Consider the following 13,499-nt stretch of genomic DNA (forward strand, 5'->3'; position numbering starts at 1 on the left):
GTGCACAAAATTTGTGCATAAGTAAGGGTCCCTAGGCCTGGCCGGTGATCTGTGGGACGACTGGTGGGGTGATTGGGGCCCCCTGCTTGCACCCACCTTGGCTGGCCTGGCGCCGCCTGCTGGCTGGCCCCTGGTCGGGGTCTGTGGGCTCGGAGCAGCTCTGTGTTGAGCATATGCATCCTGGTGGTCAGTGCTCATTATAGATACCTGTCGTCCCACCAGTCATTCTGCTGTTAGGTTGATTTGCATATTAGGATTTTATATAGATAGATGTTTTCTGACCCCATTTTAGGTATAATTCTTTTCAGCAGATTGTTAGTAGTTTACTTCTTTGTTCCCCCAGAAAATTTACTTTTTTCAATTTGGATGATTACTTTTTAAACAAAAATAAGATCAGTGTTTTATACTAGAGCATGGAAGGCCAAGTCAGCATATACACCTTCATATGACAACTTCATTGTTTTCTAGAGGCTGTGAGAGTGTCTTGCTCCTGGTCATGTGCAGTGTTTGAGCTTACCCATTGGGGATGGGGAAGGATGGGAAATAGATAAAGAGGTGAGGGGTTGCAGAAGCTGCTCATAAAGGTACTGAGGCTAACAGTTTATTTTAGCCTGTTATCACCTGGCTGGCAGTGACCTCTGGTGATAATAAAGTATATTCTCATTTATGTGAAAAATGTTCTCTGAAAAAGGCCTTTTCATTTAATTAGTAACACAAGTTAAGTTGTTCCTAGTTGACTTATGATTGTCATTGTTCTTGTTTACTTTGAAAAAGGGTGAAGGAGTTATATTAATCAACTATTTTTTTTTAAGTGAGGCAGAGAATTGGCATACAGATATCATACCAATATGGTGTTTAGCTTCTATTCATAAAATAACAGAGCTTTTTGTATTCTTAGTCTGTAAGTACAAAAACATTGAAATGTGTATGTTTAAATGACAAAGCATTCTGAGAAAGTTACAGTGTACATGTGCAGAGTAAAAATACACAGGTTTTCTTTTTTTTTCTTTTTTTAATGAATCATAGTATATTGTTCAGCTAATGTTTGCACATCTCTTTGAAAGACTCACTGAAGGCAATTTGGGCAAGGATCTGACATGATGTGACACAGGATGGTTTGCTCAGAGCATGGTGAAGACTTGCAGCTGCAGTCAGCTAATGCTAAAGCCATTAGAGACTTATTTGGTATGTGTGTGAAGATAAAATGAGGCCCCAAGTGTAAATGTTCCTACAAAAAGGAAATAGTGGCATTTAAGGAAATAGCCCTAAGAACATTGCTGGACACAAGAGTCTTAATATGATAATTTTAAAATGATAATATATAGATTTACTAATCTAAGCAAATAAACTAATATTAATTTAGCAAATATTACAAAATCTAATTTCCTACGTTTTGATTCCCCAGTGAATTGAACAGTCTTTAGCTTTCCCCAGACTACCTTTCTTCACACGTGCCTTTATATTTATAGGACCTTTATTTCAGGAAGAGGACATGCCAAAGGAGACTGACCATGAGTCTGTGATTCTTAATTCCATTCTGGTTATTTATTTATTATTTCACTTTATAAATAGTAAATACATGGCTTCTTTAATGTCAGCTTCATGACTGCGAGAGACCCAGGTAATGTTGAACCAAGGTCTCTAACCACTGCCCTTGTGTCCACTGTAGGGGACAGTCCAGTGCCACAGAGTTGAGCTCCTTGGGAAAATTGTAGTGTGGGTATTTGTGGTAGTACCACTCTTTGAACATACTACCATTCCCGCCTCCACAACCCCTATCCTACAGAGTCTTTTTGGACCATGGCTCATGTATTGTAATACATGTTATTTTAGTATTATTCTCTCCACTTGAATCTTTTATGTGTCTTATAATTGAATGAGAAAAACATGCTTGTGAGGTTCTCCTGTCCCACATCTTCATCTGTGGTACAACTGTTATGGAATTTCCCTATCTTTATTTAATATAGGATAGCCATGAACTTGTAAGGTTGACACTGAGAAAATTTTATATAAGATGGATGGCCCCTGCCTTCCTCTAATTCTGATCCTTTCTTCCCTGTAATTCCTTGGGGATATTTTATTAAATCCTTTTTTTATTTTAGGTTACATTTGGACAGCTGACTCTGTTTCTCCCACTGTATAGAATGAAACTGGAATGTTTACACCAGGCATCTCAGCCTGGGAAGTCTCTGCAGGGATTTTAGGTCCTTCATAGATTTCTTGAAGTTATAAGTAAAATTTATAAATGTACATATTTTTCAGAGCAGATTCCCTGACTGTCATCAGATTCTCAGAGAGGTTCATAACCTGTAAAGGTTAGAACTACTGTCTTAGCGTGCCATTGAAGACACAGTTATAGTATGCCTTTTCTCTACATAGCACTAGCTTGGTGCTGGGGTTACAAAAATCAGTCTTGGTCCCTCTTCAGCATTTTGACTTCTAGTTTGCAGAGAAAATGGGTTCAGAAACAGCTATCTAGATGGAACAGCATGGCAAGCAGTTCAGGGGGTGCCGTGGACGCATCTCACTGGCATGGGGCGGAGGTAAGACTCTCTGGTGTTAAGGTAGACTCTTCGGGTTAACCTGAAGGCAAGACTTCTCTGAGGATGGGAGGAAAATAAAAGAGAAAAAAAGGCTTTGAGAATAGAAGGAGTCTAGAAATAATAGGCGTATAGCATGCAGCTTGTTTTCCAGTGGTGGAGCATATGGTGGATGTGCCTGCTTCTCAAGTGTAGCGCCAGATGCCGAGTAACTTTTCCTGCCATTGCAGCTCCTGTTCACAGAAGCTCCACTGGAGAGATGTCAGAAACTACACTTTCCATTTAAGAGAGACAGTAATGTTGGAAGATTGGAACAGAATTTAAAAAGCATGCTTCATTATATACCACAGATAGTTTGGTTAGATTTTCAGTATTGTAAAACATCAACCCAAATAGTTTAAAAATACTTATTCTTGTTTTTTGTGCTTGTTTTTTTTACATTGTGATAAACAAACCTTATAAGGTTAATCAGCATTTTAGCTGTTAATAGTGTTTTTTTTTTTTTAATGTCAGGTTTATTGAGATATAATTTAAGTATAATAAAATTTATCCTTTTCAGTGTGTAGTTTTATGAGATCCAGCAAATGTATACAGTCATTTAGCTACTATCACAATCAAGATATAGACCTTTTCTTTCATCCCAATTTTTCCCTGTGCTGCTTTGATTTATGCTTCTTAAACTTTTATAAGATTCTGGTTCCCATTTCCATCTTCCCTTAAACACACAAGCTAAGTAAATATATATCTTTCTGAAATACTGCTTTTCCTTCTTTCAGACATCTTAAAAGGAAAAAGCTCAGCCTCCACCCTTAGTTTTATTGTCACCTGGCCTTCCTTTCAGCCTTTATCTACACACACACACACCTGCCCTTTATCCTCCCATAGAACCTTTTTTGTATAACCTCTGGTCTTTCCCTCCCTCCCCCACTTACATTTTTTCCAAAGCTGCCCCAAGTAATGTGAATGACATAATTAAGCTAACAATGTACTTTATATTACTTTAGTCATTGGCTATTTGGTATCGCAGAGTTTAAAGCTAGTGTACAGCATAAACAGGATGAAGTTAGAAGCTTCAGTTTTATTTTTAAGGAATTTGGGAGTATCCGTTATTTTGAAGCCTCTTTTGTTCAGTTAGATGAACGGAGGGTTGGCTTGTAGGAGAGACTCAAGATGTGATTTCAGTAAGCAGCCAGTCCTAGTCACATGCGTTGGTTGGCTTTTGGACTCTCCCATCTCTCCTGTTTGAACTCTTTTCCAATTCCCTGGGTCATTCACCTTTGTTCTTTCTAACCCATGCTGCACTGAAATGTTCTTTGAAAGACTACTACCTTGGCTGATAAGGATATGGTCCAGATGCCTCACCTGGCTGACTAATTTTGTTAGTAAAGCCGACTTCTATCAAATGGTGATGAATATTTACCTTTTGTAGTGTTTAAGGAGCAGTTAGCACCTTCTCTTCATAGTTACCTTTTTGTAGGATCATTTGCCATCTGTAACCACCCCGCTTTTTGTTTGTTTTTGTCATTTGGGTTTTCTGCCAATTCTTTTACTGTCATCTCTTCTCCAGTTTACCAGGTTTAAAGTACACCATCATAATATTATAATTTTATATGTCAGCATTTGGGAAGTTGCTCCAGTTTTTAATGGTAGGGCAGTAAAAATGGAACTTCAAGAATAAGAAATAAAATGCTGTAACAATGGAATAAGTGAAAAACAATTATCACATGAGTTTTAAAACAAACAATTTTAGAATAGTTTTATTTATAGAAAAGTTCCAGATACACCATTTTAAACCAGAAACCTTATATAGCTATCCAAGATGTTACCTATATCCTATTTTTTAAACTTCCTGCTGTGTCCAAAGAAGCATAAAATAATTAATGAAAATGCTGATAGAATTTCCCTTTCAAACTCAAAAACAAAGATGTTAAATATATTCACACTGTTGTGCAACCAATTTCCAGAACTTTTTAATCTTTCAAAATCTAAACTCTATATCCTTGAAACAATTCCCATTTTCTCCTACTCCCATCCTCACAGCCTCCATTCTGCTTTCTTGTCTCAATGAATTTGGCTACATACCTCATGAAAGTGGATAAAAGACTTTTCTTTTTCAACTTAGGTTTTCTTTTTGTTGTTCTGAAAATTCCCTGAGTTCTACCAATTATACTTCTGTAGTTTTACTTTCCTGGACAAATATAAGAAGGAACAAATGCCTGGGAGATTGTTACTTATCAGTGTTCTTGCCAATGGGAGCATAAAGCCAGCACAGCCTAAAGGAGATCCTGCTCTCTGAGGCCATCCTGTAGGTCATCGGACAGTATAAAGCCATTTTAGAAGCTTAGTTTGAAAAGGCAGAAATATTATTAAAACTTGCATTTTTCTCATCTCAGAATACTACCTTAAACCAGGATTTACAGACCTTTTCTGTGAAGGTCCAGTTGGTAAATACTTTAGGCTTTGAGGCGAGGCAGTTTCTGTAATGATTATTCAACTCAGCCATGATGGCATGAAGGCAGCCATAGACAACATGTAAGCTAGTGAGAGTGTGTGTTCCAGTGACACTTTATAAAAACAGGTGGCAGGCCCGATTGCTTCATGGACTATAATGTGTTGATATCTGTTTAAATTATTCTCAAGCTACATATGACTTGTACCTTTTAAGCTACATATAGAGAGACTGGGTGAAACCAATCCCTGTTAGATCATTAAGCTGCTTTGCAACTTGGAGCTGAAAGAAAGATTCAGTACCATATTTTATCAAATTTATGCTATTGATTATAAATTGTACCTTTTATGTTTCATTAAGAAAGAAAAAAAGTGCAACCAGTTAATTTTAGGATCCTATTGTGTGATGCATCCTGGTTTCAGCAATGCTAAAATGTGGCGGGCAATGATGGGTAAGAGAATGTGCCTCAATCAGTGATGTAGTGGTAACACCAGCAGACATTTGAAGTCTTACTGTGGGACACACACATTGTTTAGCACTTTATATGTATTATCTCACTTATCCTCATAAGAAATTCATGAAGTAAACGAAAAGGGTTTGGAGCAGTTAATAATTTGCCATAATAAGGAGTAGAGCCCAAGATTCAAACCCAGGCAGCCTGGCATTAAAGCCTGTGCTCAGCTGCTGTACAGTGCGGCCGCGTTTGTGTTTGGAGCAGTCTTTTCCACCAAAGGATACCATCCACTCTGGAATTGGTATTGTTTATTACAGTAATCTGACTCAGGTCACGGAGGAAACAGCAGCTACATCAATCCCCTTGGCATGTCTTTGAAACGTCAAACATTTCTCAGGGCAGCCAACTACTGGTTTGCCTCCTGCTGGTTTATGTGTCTGCTGATTTCCTCAAAGAATTATTAATGAACCTCTTCTGAAAATGTTTTTAAACTGACAAAAGTTTCTAAGCCAAGCAACGCTTGTGCTGGAAGAGAAGTCTTGGTTCTCAGTGCACAGGTAACATCTGTGATGCCAGCCAGCACTTGTGATCCCCCTCTCCCGCCGCCTACTAGGGTAGTTCATCCCCTCAGCATCTGTGAGCCTTGCATTGGAGATGGTGCAGTCCTGCATGAGTGATGCAGACCTCACCAAGGATGACCTCACTGACTTTTGAAGACACAGGCAATGTGAGCCTTAGCGCTTTCCGAGTCTTGGAAAGTTCTGATGTTCCTAGCACAAGTCTGCATTCACTGACAGAGTTTGCCTTGGAGAGAGTTGAGGTTTTCAGTTCTTGCAGTCATTAAAAAGAAAAGTCAAAGTGGAATGGCATCATGTAATCATCTCAAATTATTGTAAATCACAGTGTCAACGTACTCAAACCAAACAGAAGACTTCTTATTGGAATTCAGTTTGAAGAGAGTTAAAGTTTACTTTTTGCTTTATTTGCATATTAACTTTTATCGGAAAATATCATCTCATAGAAAGATTATTTTTATATTCTGTGAGTGAAATTTCTATTGCAGTGAAGTAAATTGTATACAAAATGATTTTTGGGGGGGTGTTTTCTGGAAAGAGGGTCTATTCTCATTTTCACAAATGCCTGACAGCTCATAAAGTCTGAGAGTCTCTGGTCTGACCTGAGATGTGGAGGATGAAGAAATGGTCATTGGTGAAGGGAGGTTGCATGAGGGGGGAAATGCAGAGGACTACAAATGAGATGTGGCATGTTAGAGAGCTTACCTGTGTTCCTGGAGCACAGTGTGTTGGGAATAGGAGAGAAAGGGTGAAAGGCAAAAGGGCTAAATCATAAGGACCTTGAAAGCTGTGTCTTCCATTTAGGATTAGATTCAGTTATATTTAATAGTGAAACTCAAAATACCAAAGGAAACTCAGACAGAGACAACCCGGAGCTAGTATGACAGAGTGGTGGTCATGAGGAGCTTGGGCTTCTCTGTTGTGCCATTCTTCCTTCCGTAGTGTATCTCCTCATGACCTCCCAGATGGCCACCTGAGTGTACTTTAGTCATCATGCCTTCATTCCAAACAGCAGGAAGAAGGAAGAAGGGTATGTCCCTAACATTTTCACAGAAACTTCCTGGAATTCTTTCAACTCCCTTCCAGTTAATCACACTGATCAGAAGTTTGGCACAGACAGCTACTGGGAGGCTGGGTGATGTAGTCTTTTATTTGGAATGGTGATGTGGCCAGCTGAAAATTAGGGTTCTAAAATGGAAGGGAAATTGACTACAAATAAAGCATCAGCTTTGCAGTCTGAAAAAAATAAAGAAATAAAAAATAAAGAAATAAAATGGAAGGGAAAAATGAAGTTGGGATAGGCAGCTAATAACTGCTATGCCATGACAATGTCTTTTTTTGGTGTAATAAGCAGATAAACATGTTCAAGTTCTCTTTTTAAAAAGATTGCCCATTTGCAAGCTAAAGGGTAAAGAGACTGCTGCATTAACACAGGTAAGAGGTATGTAGGGTGCTGACTGATGGCAAGATTGACTTGATCACCGATCAGGTGTGAGTAGGCTCCTGGCTTAGCAGCTGAGTGTGTCTTGGTGCCCAAGAGACAGGAGTGACTGGAGCCATGGGAGTGGGGCAGATTGCTAGGAACAAGGAGGTCTACTTAGGATGGGCTTGAAAAGGATCAGGCAGAAGAGGAGGAAAATAGAGTGTGGTGTTTCAGAAGTCAAGGGGAATAGAGCATTTTAAAATTTAGGGAATATTCAATTATGTTAAATGCAGCTAAGAGTGCAAGTAAGAGAGGTATTAATGTTATGGATATGGTGTAGCAGTTCCAAGGATGTTGATGACCTTGTGAAGAGCAATTTATTGAATGATGGAAAAAACTAGATTGTACTGAGTGAAGGAGTGTAAAAGGGAGGTGAAGAAGTAGAGGTGAATGTAGTAACTTTTGTCAAGAAGTTTTGCATCTTAAGAACATGGAGAAAAAAAGGATGTGAATGTTGGAAGGAATGAGTGAGTATATGTCGCCGTTTTCCTTGATTTTTCAATAGCAAATATTTGAATACGTTGATGCAGATAAAAGGAATGGAGAGGGGAAGACTGAAGCTGAGACTGGATGAGTGAAGAAATGAGGTTTTTGAGGGGGGCACTGGTGGAGAGATTGCCCTAGGGTGAGAGACAGCTCTTGTAACCAGAAGGAAGAGAAGAAGTGAAGATGGAGGTGCAGGGAGGCCTTGAGGAACCGGTGCCTGAAAGTTGAGAGCACTGTATATATGATGGTTTTTATTTGCTTTGTGAAATACGAATTTAGCTCGGCTTAGTGACTGAGAGGATGTTGAAGAATTTGTTGGTGGACCATGTGACAATGTAATGATTTGTCAGCTTTCCCTTAATGGGGAAAAAGATCCCTGGTCTAGGTATGACTTTGCTGTCATTAAATTAATCTCTAGAAGCTTTCAAACGACCCAGATTTTGTTACCTTTAGGAATGTGAAATAGACAATATGCCTAGGACAAAAATTGGCACTGCAGAAAGGGTTGAGTGGATAAGCCCATGTTCTTGGGACACTTCCTGTACACATGGGGTGTCTTCTAAACCTGTTTTTCGATTTACACAGATCATTTTTTCCAGCAAGCATGCTTTTGTTGAAAAAAAAAAAAAAAACAACAAAAAAAACTTTCACCTTGCAATAATCACACTCTTGTGAATCGTTACAGGGCAGGTACTGTTAGCTTGTTTGGGCTCTTTGGCATCGTCTCCAGGAATAGCACAAATATGCTACCAAGAACTGGGTTATACTCTTGCTAATAGGAACAGTGTGTCCATGACTGTGTGATGAATTCAGCTTTTCTTCTCACTGGAAACTAAGTTGTGAACAAACTTGGCAAGAAACAGATCATGGCAGACAGTTTTTTAAAAGATCTTTTAAAAAATCAGCTTCTGCAGAAAAACTTGATCGACGTCCTAAAGGGCTGAATAGGGTTTAAATCTTGCTCTTAAATAGATTGCCAACTACTCACTGTTGTTCATTCCCTTGAGGAAGTTGGGAATTTGACCAGTTCTTTTATCCCAGGGAGAGGAGGACAGGACTGGCCTAGTCTTACACGTTTTGCAGGGAGCCTCACGGGGTCTCCCCGCCTCACCCATAAAGGTGTCCTCCTGTGTGTTTGGTTGGACTAGAACTCTTTGAACACCGAATTCTACTCATGGCTGGAAGAAAGAGAAACAGGGTGATTAGGATTGAAAGCACAAAGATCAAACTGGTAATTGACTAACGGATTCAGAGTAGCATTGAGCACATATCAGGCCGTGCATGGTACTCCCTGTTGTCTCCAAATACTGTCAATCTTTGTCTGAATAGATGTCTTTGTGCATTCTCCTGAGAGAGCTGAGAAGGGGAAAAGTGAAGAGCAGGTAAAAAAAATGTCTCTGTTACTAGGTGTGTCCAGTGCTGTTGCCAAGTAACTTTCTGACACAGATACCTGTGGTTTATGGAACTAAACTGAGGTCTGAGGGATTGCTCTGTGAGGTTCCTGGTGAGGGTGTGGACTGCATGACCAACAAAAAGAACTTCTGTTGGCATATAGGGTGATTTATGTGATGGAAAGTTGTGTTTAACCACTAAATTTAACCCATAATAAACTTTAGACAAAGTGTCCTCGCTTGCTGTAACCAAGCTATTGGTGCCTTTGTGCGTGTGTGTGTGCGTGCGTGCGTGTGAAAGACCTCCAGTGAAGGCTTCTAACAGCAACACTACCCTGACAGTCTGGACATCTCTTCCCTCATCGTACCTTGTTACCACATACCTTACGACTCTTCTTCCCTTCCCCTCCATAGCTCTCCTCAGAAATGGTGTTTTAAGTGTAGGAGTTGGCATTTAGTCTTCCTGAGGTGTAAGCTAAATCTGAATACAGATTATTTGGTGAAATTCTGAGACTGAAGTTAACCATCAGTGTATCCTTAGTAAAAACTATGCATTACTATGCATTATATATATTACTACTAGAGGCCCAGTGCACGAGATTTATACACTGGAGGGGCGGAGGGAGTAATGAGTGTCCCTCAACCCAGCCAGCGCCCTCTTGCAGTCTGGGACCCCTTTGGGGATGTCTGCCTTTCAGCTTAGACATCCCTCTTGCAGCCTGGCTCATTGCTCCTTAGCACTGCCTTGGAGGTGGGAGACTCCTGCCACTGACTACCAGGGGGCAGCTCCTGTGTTGGGTGTCTGCCCCCTGGTGGTCAGGGCACATCATAGTGACCAGTCGTTCTGCCGTTCAGTTGATTTGCATATTAGCCTTTATTATTTAGGACTAGAGGCCCAGTGCATGCAATTGGTGCACGGGGGTGTGTGTCTCTCATCCCAGCCTGTACCCCCCCCAATCTGGGACCCCTCGAGGGATGTCCAGCTGCCAGTTTAGGCCCGATCCCTCTTGCCTAGAGTGACAGTGAAAAAAGTGCCATTCTGTTGATCTTTTGACTACATACTTAATTATGAACAAATCTCTTTTTACATTGTTTACATTTTTGTAAAGTTTTCATCTTGAAGTAACAAGTTGCCCATCCTTCAGAGAAACTAGTAAATCAGAACCCAGCTGTTGAACAGTGTCTGAAACCCATATCCTGCCATTCTGCATTCTTTTTACATGTTTCTGAAGAGCAGCATTTTCTTAGATTTATACTTTTAGAACTGTGTTTATGCTTGTAGTATTCTTTTCATTCTTTTAAATTAAAGGTGTGTTGTTATGTTTATTAAATTTAAATAAAGGGAATCAGTTTTCTGATTAGTAAGACTTCAGAACTTGTATTCTATTTAATATCTGCAAATGGAATAAAAAAGTTTTGTAAGGCTCAGTTTGCCATATAATGTCAACCTATATCTGTATTCCAGGCTTTGATACCAGTCCTTCATATACACAAGTAAACGTTATTAAACATGGATCTTTTCCTGGAAAAAGCTGCATTATTTGGGGACATCCTCAAATATATAAGTCACTTAAAAAAATGCAAAGTGAATCTTGAGGACATTAGGCTAATAAGTCACAAAAAGACAAATGCTGTGTGTGTGATTCCACTTGTATGAGGTGTGCAGAGTAGTCAAGCTCACAGAGGGAGAAAGTACAGTGTGATTGCCAGGAGATAGGTGGAGGAGGGAGGGAATGCGCCTTGTTTCTTAATGAATATAGTTCCAATTTTGCAAGATGGAAAAAAGAATTCTAGACATTGTACAATAATATGAATATACCTAATACTATTGAACTATATACTTAAAATGGTTAAGATGGCAACTTTGATGCTAAGTATATTTACAATTTTTAAAAAAGAATGTTGTAAATCTGGTTCTTCCAACTTTGAGAGTATGTTGACTATTTCTGGCCCTTTGCATAATCATACACGCTTTAAATTGGCTTACCAGTTTTCACACAAAGAAATTCCTGAGATTCTGATTTGAACTGCATTGATCGGTTTGTGGATAACTGACACCTTTATATTGGTAAGTCTTCTAATTTTTAAACATGATAAATACATCTGATTTTCTTTTAAGTTTTCTCAAAAGTGTTTTATAGTGTTCCATATAGAACTCTTGCATATCTTTTGTTAGATATATTCCTAAATATTTGCTATTTGTGATGGTGTTATAAAAGACACATTTTAATCAATTTTATCTAATCTTTATGTACAGGAACAATCTTTTAAAATCACCTTTAAAGTGTCTTAAGCATACATTCTTAAGCAAATGTGAAATACATTCACATTACTGCACAACCAATCTTTAGAACTCTTTGTCTTGCAAAATTAAAAATCTATACCCATTAAACAAAAACTTCTCATTTCCCCTACTGGCATTCCTTGGTAACCACCCTCCTACTTGCTGTCTGTATGAATCTGACTATTCTATCCTGTTTCCCTGAAAATAAGACAGTGTCTTATATTAATTTTTGCTCCCAAAGATGCGTTAGGTCTTATTTTCAGGGGATGTCTTATTTTTCCATGAAGAAGAATACGGTACACATTTATTGTTAAATGAAAATAAAGGAGATTTATTACCTGTATATGGTATGGTAGTACAGTAGTTGTCAACACAAACCAGACAAACTGTGAATCCTACAGTATCAAGAATTTACTCATTTATTCAATGACAATCATGTCATCATCTTCTGGAACATCATCATAACAATCCAATTCCTGAATTTCCTGGTGAATTTCTTGTGACTCCATTTCTTTTGGAATCAGTGGACCAAATCTCTCATGTTTAGCCTAGGGGGGCCTTATTTTCGTGGGGATGCCTTATATTTCACTCAGGAAACATGAAAGTAGGTCTTATTTTCGGGAAAACACAGTAGGTGCCTCATATAAATAGAATTAAACAAGCATTTATCTTTTTATGACCATTTATTTCACTTAAGGTTTGTGCATGTTACAGCATGTGCCAGAATTTCCTTTTTAAAGCTGAATAATATTCCATTTAATGTATACATCACATTTGTTTTATCCATTGATCTGCTGAAGGACAAACTTAGGAATGAATGGAGGAGAATGGCAAGGAATTTTGGTTTTAGTGTTTGTCTCCTTTGGAAGAAGAAACAATGTGTGATCATCTATAAACTTCGCTGGAATTGAAGTATATCTTGTGCGCCAGAAATATTTATAGGCTTGATGACTTTTGTGTATCCCATTTGTTATGTTGATGCGGATTGGGAATTCTGAGTTTTTGAAGGTAGTCTGAATGGACTGCATGTTCTCACCAGCCAGCCAGATATGTGTGGACTGTAACTTTCCCCTTCTGGTACTCCGTTGTAAATGAACCACTGAACTACGTCCGTGTGCCAGAGAAGTTGCCAGTACTTGCTTTTGAATAAGAAGGGCCTGTATGGGAAATACAACTGAAACTTTCCACAAAGAAAGCAAAACTCTTGAAGAAAGTCTGAAAGTAACCCTGGGATTGGTCTGGTTTAACCTTTCAGAAAGCTGATTGAATTACTTCTATAATTCTTTTTTTTAATTTTATTTTACTTTAGATTCAACCCTATGATAAGATAAAGGCCAGGGGCTTACCTGATAATATATCTTCTGTGCTGAACAAGTTGGTGGTGGTAAAACTCAATGGCGGTTTGGGAACCAGCATGGGCTGCAAAGGTCCAAAAAGTCTGATTGGTGTGAGGAATGAGAATACGTTTTTGGATCTGACGGTTCAGCAAATTGAAGTGAGTAACATTTGGCCTTTCTCATGAGCTACTGAAGTTGTCTTTAGTTCTTAAGTATTATAAGCATTACTTTATAAAATATCAGATGTGGATTTGAGCTAGTCAGGGAGCTTGCTGTCTTTAGTCTCTGTTTTTATATATAAAAAAGTTTGGTGTTCCTTAGGGCACATCCCTAGGGTGATGTAAAAACTTTAAAATAGCTTTTGTGATTGCTGAAATCTCTGGACCTACTATTGAAGATATTTGGCTTCCCTTTGATGTCCCCTCCTCTCTGCTTTTTTATTTTTTTTTTTAAATTAAGATATTATATGTGTACATATCTTACCATTGCCCACCCTCCCC

The 13,499-nt window shown here is 38.8% G+C and overlaps 1 protein-coding gene across 4 annotated transcripts in view; it reads left to right on the plus strand.

Annotated features, from left to right (window-relative positions):
• UGP2 (UDP-glucose pyrophosphorylase 2) overlaps window positions 1–13,499 on the plus strand; it is a 44,887-nt gene that overhangs the window by 23,045 nt on the left and 8,343 nt on the right. For all 4 annotated transcript variants that reach the window (XM_036435503.2, XM_036435502.2, XM_045580808.1 and 1 more), the window contains exon 4: window positions 12,972–13,157. In XM_036435503.2, coding sequence (XP_036291396.1) covers window positions 12,972–13,157 — 186 coding nt within the window. The remainder of the gene's footprint in view (window positions 1–12,971; window positions 13,158–13,499) is intronic.

Source organism: Pipistrellus kuhlii, unplaced genomic scaffold, assembly GCF_014108245.1.
Source record: "Pipistrellus kuhlii isolate mPipKuh1 unplaced genomic scaffold, mPipKuh1.p scaffold_m20_p_13, whole genome shotgun sequence".
In the NCBI taxonomy this organism is placed as follows: Eukaryota; Metazoa; Chordata; class Mammalia; order Chiroptera; family Vespertilionidae; genus Pipistrellus; species Pipistrellus kuhlii.